This window comes from Elephantulus edwardii, unplaced genomic scaffold (assembly GCF_000299155.1).
Source record: "Elephantulus edwardii isolate Elephantulus edwardi_28Jun2011 unplaced genomic scaffold, EleEdw1.0 scaffold00164, whole genome shotgun sequence".
NCBI lineage: Eukaryota > Metazoa > Chordata > Mammalia > Macroscelidea > Macroscelididae > Elephantulus > Elephantulus edwardii.
In genome coordinates this window covers 6,672,834-6,680,526 of record NW_006399914.1, presented here as the reverse complement: position 1 = coordinate 6,680,526, position 7,693 = coordinate 6,672,834, and the positions used below count along the sequence as shown (strand labels likewise).

The 7,693-nt window shown below is 37.6% G+C and overlaps 1 protein-coding gene across 1 annotated transcript in view; it reads right to left on the bottom strand.

The window, feature by feature from the left end:
* Nucleotides 1-7,693, bottom strand: part of AP4E1 (adaptor-related protein complex 4, epsilon 1 subunit) — a 91,879-nt gene that overhangs the window by 63,200 nt on the left and 20,986 nt on the right. The window contains exon 6 of the mRNA XM_006895314.1: nt 6,016-6,175. Within this exon, the coding sequence (XP_006895376.1) occupies nt 6,016-6,175 (160 nt within the window). The remainder of the gene's footprint in view (nt 1-6,015; nt 6,176-7,693) is intronic.

The following is a 7,693-nucleotide window of genomic DNA, read 5'->3' as shown; positions in this document are numbered from 1 at the left end:
CTATGAGTCGCAAGCGACTCGACGGCACAAAACAACAACAACAATTCTTTGTTTCCCCAACTCCCCAAGTTATCTTCCTAATAAACCCTACAACTGTGTGTAAAGTCTGTGAGTCATCCTGCAACAAACATTAGACATTCTATTCATAGAATAGAAGCAGGAATATGGGAGGGTAGCAAGCCTGACCATGTATTTATCTGTTTGGTAATACAGATGTTACTGATAAGGACAGTTTCCCTTTATGAAGAAGGAGAAGTCAGACTCAGCCACCAATACATTGCATCTGTTGCTTATACAAGGATAGTAATATTCTAGCCAGGTCGACAGAAAAAGATTAACTAGTGTTACAAACATACTGACAAAATCTTTGTAGTTAACTATGAGAATTTACCTATACATAACTCTGGCTGGCTCACTGACTGGCATCTCAATAATGGCTTATCTTGATGGCAGTCAGGCAAGGGAAGTTTCTGGCGTTCTTTTTGTTGTGTGCTACAATTCTTTTTCCCCCTCTAAAATGGGTGGTCCTTGAGCCTTAGACCAAAGGTAAGGGCTGAGCCCTGCTCAAGGGTGTGGCTTTAAAATCCTCTAAGTTTATTAATTTTAGAAGAATATTTTAAAAGGACACAGCAATCATTTGTCTATTTGCTGTACTAAACATCTTGGGAGTGACTGTGATGCTGAACACTGTTCCATAGTTGTATTAAAATATCATAATGGTTACCCATTATATAGAATAGTTGGATGAGCTTCCAGATTGATTCATGTTGGGAAGCAGGAGTGGCATTCATTTCCTAAGCTAGATGCCTCTGGAAATTCTACAGACTCTCTTATAAATGTACAGAAATGATGTTAATTATAGAACAGAGTTCAGGTCTTTTGTACAAAGCTTACTATGAGTCATATTCGATTCGACAACAATTAATCACTGCTAAATGAGACTAATGATGTTATATATGGAGGAACATTCTTCCATTTTGCACATCACTCTTTGTCAATGTGCTCTATGAGGTAACTTGGTTTGCTATGATGTGGAACCTTATGCCATGGTGATATCAAATACCATAATGGTTTCCCATTGTGGACAGTGTTTGGTGGAGCTCTCAGCTGTAAAACAGGTTGGGAAGCAGGAGTGGCATCCACTTCCTAAACCACATGCCTCTGGAAACTCTATGAACTTGGAGAAACAAGAGCTATGGAAAGGCATTAGGTCTTTTGCTCATAGAGTCAGTATGAGTCAACCTCGACTTGAAGGCAATCAACAAGTACTTTTTTTTTAATGTAGCAATTCAGCTTTAAAAATTTATTCCATAAGAATGTATGTAAAGGGAACAATGAAATATACATAAAGATGATTTCTGTGGAGCTCTATAACAGAAAACTAAGTGTTTTATGTACTGCTGCTATGGTTAGGGGCCATCAAGATGACTATGACTCTAAGCAGTTCCTTACTTCACCTCTACCTTGCATGCAAATTTCCGAGTTGTAAAACAACCCAGTGGTAGATGGAATTTGCTCCAGGACTTAAGAACCATAGAAGACATAGCTGAGCCTTTACATCTTGTGGTTCCTAACCTCTACAGTATAATAAAGTGCTAGTCTATAGGCCTTTTATTGTAAGAACCACCTTCCCTCTGTAACTTGATTTGTGCCACTATTAGAACCTCTACTCGGAATATTATTGCTTGTTAATTTTTGACTCATGTACTTTTAACTTGTTAGTTAAATTTGTGTCTTCTAGGCTGCAACACTTCCATGATACATCTTCAAGGAATGAACATGTACGGCTAAGCACAACTGGTAACAGTGCATCTAAATTCCAAAATCAATCTCCATAATAGTCTATGTGTTTCCTACTGCCAAAGGGGCCCTTTAGAGTAGTGAGAGAAGATCTTCACCCTGAAACTCACAGCGTCCCTTTTCAGCAGGAAGTAGCTAAGAGAATACGCCATCCCCTTTTCCTTATGAATCAGGGTGAAGTCTCTCTCAGGGAGGAGTGATAGGGAATGACAAAGGACACACTGACAAAGGAGATTAATCAGAACTGGCTTTGACAAGCACTGTGGCAATTGGACAATTAAAACAGACATTCATGGGGGGGGAAGAAGAACGAACTGGGGAGGAGGGTAGAGAAAACAGTGCAACAATGAATGAATGAAAACCCAAAATCTCTGTAAATGTTCATTAAAACTAATAAAATTTAATAATAATTTTTTTTTAAAAAAAAAGACAGGGTTCAGAGTTAATGTAAAAAAAAAAAAAAAGACTATGACTCATAGTGATCCAATACACAACAGTTGAACCTTGCCCTATCCTACATCATCTTTAAAATCTCTAATATGCTCAAGCCCACTGTGAACAGTCTCTCTGCTAATCCTTCTCATTGACAGCCTTCATATATATATAAAAATTCCATGCATACATATGCACTTAGATGCACATAAAAAACAGGTCTGTAATAGCGAAATGCTAATTAATCTTGTTGTTATTATGTCGCCTGCAACTCACAGCAGCCCTAAACCCTTGCCCTATCCTGTGCCAATCTCATTGTCTCTGACACACCTATGCCCATTACCTTAGAGGGTTAAATAAATTTATACCGAATCAAAATATCAATTCTTAAGATTACTATGTTGTTGTTAAGTAGTGACCCTATGAACGCAAGACCTAAACACTTGGATAACTTTCATCCTTTCTCCAGGTTCGTAGGGTTTCTGGAGGCAAGCTATTTCAGAAGTGGATGCGTCTCCTGCTTCCAAGCTTGTTTTAACCAGGGAGCTCCACCAAACACTGTCCACCATGGGTACCCATTCTCGCATATGACACATCAGTGTCAGTGTTCAGCTTCAAAGCAACCACAAGTTATCTCTGTACAGCAAGTGGACAGACCAAGGCTACATGACCTAGAAGAATGTTTGACCAAAACAATTAAAAACAGGCCTGAGGGCCATGGATTAAAGTTTTAAAATGACTAAAGTTTAAACTTTAAAGGATTAAAGTTTTAAAAGTTTTAAAGGATTAAAACGGATTAATTTTACATATAGTAAAATCAATTATCTAACAAAGCATATATATACTTAAAAGGCAAAACTTCACATTGTTTTGTTTTATTTCTGTTAAACCTAGTTAACTGAGAAGAAAAATGTATCTCCCTACAAAAGCTGATGAAATTTAAAGAAAAGCCTTCAACACCAAAACCATGAGGACAAAATAAATAAGAGACACAAAACAGTGAATAAAAGATTTCAATCTATTTGCAGGGGGGAAAGGAGCCCTGAGGGTGCAGTGCTTGGCTAGTCAGCTGTACCAATCCACCAGCTGATTCCTGGGAAAAAAAGATTTAACAGTTTGCTTCAATAATGGTACAGTCTCGGAAAGTGTATGAGGCACTTCTGCCCTGTCCTTAGGGTACTATGAATCACAATCAACTTTATGGTAGCAGGTTTGATGGACTTGAAGAAAAAAACAAGGAAGTGGAAAAGCAATACTAATTAGCAAAATAAAGAAGGCTAAAATGTGGGTTTTGGCTTTAACTTGATGCAGAGATGAGCTAACTGCCTCAAAGAAACACTAAGGCTCAATACTTGGAGGAAGTAGATAACTACAAAGGAAATGATGAACTAAGGGGCTAGAAAATGAGAGACTATTGGTTGAAAATACATATATGGAGGAGCTAGATCAAGTCGCACAAAGGCAAAAGACTCCTTTCCCTCTCCCAGTACCTACTTCTCCCAAAATATGGGAGGAGCATTTCTTGGAGAAACTGAACTAAAGAACCTAAGCATGAGAATTCAAAGCACAGGGAGCAGCAGGAGAGTTATATGGCCCCAAACAGGAAGATTCTGTAAAAAGCCTACATGATGAGATTTCTAGGGCCTTCCCTAACTGGGTTTCCAGAAGCCACGTAGCCATGCTTAAAGTTCCTTAAATAAGAAACTGTTGTTGTTAGGTGTCATCAAGTACAACTCAAAGTGAACCTATGAACAATAGATCTAAACCTTGTCCTGTGCTGAGCCATCCTCATCATCTCTGACATACTCAAATCCACTGCTACCATCATTTTATCAATCCATCTCATTGAGGGTCTTCTCTCAATGTAAAAAGAGCAAGGGCTGTGAAAGAATAGCCATATTTGACCTTTATCAACTCACAAAGGCAAACAGTCCTGTCAACAACCTACCAACTCCCAACTGGTCAGACATGTTCCCCAAGGTGCCATACCTCTTCTTTCTACTCATCCCAATACCAATGTGACAGCTTTGCTGGATCTAAAATCTGATGTGATAACTAACAGACCACACAGAATTGTATTACAAAAGTCAAAAGGCTAAAGTTCAGTTTAGCAACAGGATACAGTAAGGACAATTTCCAAAATGAGCTTGCAGGTGCCTCAGCCTTGAACCACATGGCTTTAGGTCAGTGTCACGAAGTTCTCACTTCTGCCAATTACAGCTCTCTGACCCCAGTATTCTAACAAACTTAGGCAAAAAGCTCTTAGCTTTCATTTCATGGTATAGCAGTCCCAAGGTCTGCTCTGGTTCTCCTGTGGCTGCTACTCTTGCAGACCCTACTCCAGCTGGTGCAAGAATCTCTAGCCCCAAAGGAAGTGCTACATTCCTTGTTTTTTCTTTGCTGGTGGGAAGATCCTTCAATTCTGCTGCTGGATCTGCTTTATTTAATGGTGAGACTAGTCAATTTCCTTATGGATAAGCTAACATGTCCTAGTCACCTATTCCCGCCCAACCACATGGCAAAGACAGGCAATAGCTAGGAAAAACATCTTGAAGAATGAATGCTTACCTCTTTTTTGCTGACCCCCCACCTTTCCAAGCATGATATCGTCTCCAAGAAATGGACCCTCTGAACAACATGCCCAAGTATGAGACGAAGCTTTGTCATCCTTGTCTCTAAGTTCTTGGACTGAACTGTTTTCCAAAACATATCTAATGTGCTCTTTTGGGAATCCATGGGATGTTCTGTACTCTTCTTCAACACCATAACTCGAAGGCATCAATCCTTTTCTGTCATCCTTATTCTAACTCTCAGATGCAGAGCAAGTGAATGAAAAACCATGGGCTAAAATCAGGTGCACTTTAGTCTTTAAACTGGCATCACTTCTACTTAGTACTCTGGAAAGGTCCTTGACAACTGACTTTCCCAGTTCAATATATTTATTTCTTGACTGCTGGTACCAAGGGTAATGACTGTATATCCAAGTAAGATGAAATTGTTGACAATTTTAACATTTTCTTCATCTGGAGCAAATTTTTCTTAAAATGGTCTCAGAGAAAGGACCCACAGCCAAATGTCAATACAATGACCAAGGACTACTTACCTGTCTGCCAATCACTCTACAGTAGTCAACCTATCTATTGTCCCTTGCCCACATACACAAATCTTCCTGTCAGTTTTCTAATGACTCATTCTTAACACAAAGGCAGAGTCAAGGTAACACTTCAATATTTTTTTTTAAAAAAGTGACTAATAAAAAAAAAGTGACTAATATAAACCGAAAAGAGAAAAGTCAAGGTAATTCACATAGAAGACTCTAATGTATCTGCATTAAATATCCTCACAGGAAAATAGTAAACTATTTCTGAAATGAGAAAAAGATTCTATTTTTTAAAAAGTTTAATATGCACAAAGGAACATAAACAGTAATAAAAATTTAAAGACGCTCTTAGCAAACAAAAATAATAACAAATTTCAAAATTCAGGTCCAAAATTTATAAAAGCAAGGGGAAAATAAGACATTGGAGAAAAATATGACAATTGCAAGTTGAGTTCGGAGGTCTAACAAACTTAGGGAGCTCTGGTTCATAGGCAGATGCGCTGCTAACTCAAAAGCAGGGCATCTCAGGAGATCTGAATCCACAAGTAGCTCTGTAGGAAAAAGAAGATCCATCTCTTCCCATGCAATTTACAGCCTCTGAAAACTCTCTGGAGGGTCAGCTATGAATTTGTTTATGTTTTTCTAATGGTAAGTCCTCAGGGCCTACTGAATTTCCAACTTACCTTGATCATCCTCAGGTATATGTGCAAGGAGGCAGCCATGACTCCAACGTCTCTGTCACAGAGCGCTTTCCGAAATTTAATATGAATATGTTGTACTTGATTTGGAGCAATGAGATGGAATTTGTATAATGCCAGAACAGCTTTTCTTCGTATGATTTCCCTAAAGAAAGAAAATGAAATCTGAGCAAGCCAAGCTGAATCATCAACTACTTAGCTTAAAAAAGATTATAAGCTAAGTCAGTTCAAAACACTGGCCACTACTATAGGATCTAAAAAGAGAATTACACATTTATCATTTTAAAATACCGAAACTCTACACATGTTGTTGTTGTTACATGCCATAAGTCATAACCAACTCATAGCTGACCCTCCAGTCACTTTTCAGAGGCCACAAATCACATAGAAGAAGACTATCCATCTCTTTTCCATAGAGCTGCTAGTAGATTTGAACCCTACCTCTGGCTTGGTAGTATAACTCCTTGCCCACTAAGCCACCATAGCTCCCTAAACTATATATAGTGCTTCTAGGATAAGATTACAAAGCATTTGAACAAGTTGTGCTATGCATTTCTAAAGTCATAGAATTAAAAAAAAAAAAAAACAAATAAAACCCAAAACATATCTTAACTGAAAGATAAGAATTTAAAAAAAAAAATAATAATGGGGTTTTCAGTTACAAAATGGGCAAAAAAAATAGAATTTTCACATAGGATACTTGCATGGCCAACAGATACATGAAGAAATGCTCAAAACCACTGCTATTAAGAAAGATACAAATTAAAGCCACAATGAGATATCACCTTACCCCGGTGGCAAAAGTTTTAACAGGAAACCAAGCAATAAATGTTCAACAGGATGTGTAAAGATTGGAACTCTCCTACACTGCTAATAGGATTGCAAAATGGTACAACCATTCTGTAAAGCAGTTTGGCATTTTCTCAAAAAGTTGAACACAAGAGAGCTCTGGTAATCTAATGGCAAGAAGCTATCCTGCTGAGACACAAATGGAGATTTGTACACCAATGCTCATAGCAGGGCTCACAAAAACAAGAAAATAAAACTGCCTAAATAAACATCAACAAACAAATGGATTGAGAAACTGTGCTATATTCACACAAAGGAATACTATGCAGCACTCAGGAGCAATGATTTTGAAAAATACCATATAATATGGGAGAAGTTGGAAAGCATTATGCTGAGTGAACTCAGTCCCATGAGGACAAATTCTCTTAAGACTATTATTGTAAAAATAAAGGAATAACTAGTAAGATGTTTACAAAAGTCCAAAGAGAGAAAGAGGATGGGGAAGGATGATGGAGTCACAGGGTTTGGTGGGTAGAGGGAAGACATGAAGAAATAAGAAAAGATCCATTGGGAACCTGAAAAGATAGGGTAAGAGTAGGCACAGATCAATGGTGATTAATGTTGTAAAACACAATGTATGGGAATGATTATTTAAAACACAATATGAATGAAGACATGTGTGAAATACAATGTATATGAGCTTTGTATGCAAACTAATATAATATTTTAGAAAATATAAAAAATGAGGTTTTTATATTTTCTAATACCATTCTTGAAAGTCTTATCTCTAGAAATTAGAGGCAAAACCCACAATAAGTTTAATTGATATTACCTACTTTCAGCAAATCATAGGTGAACCTCTTTATTAACATTA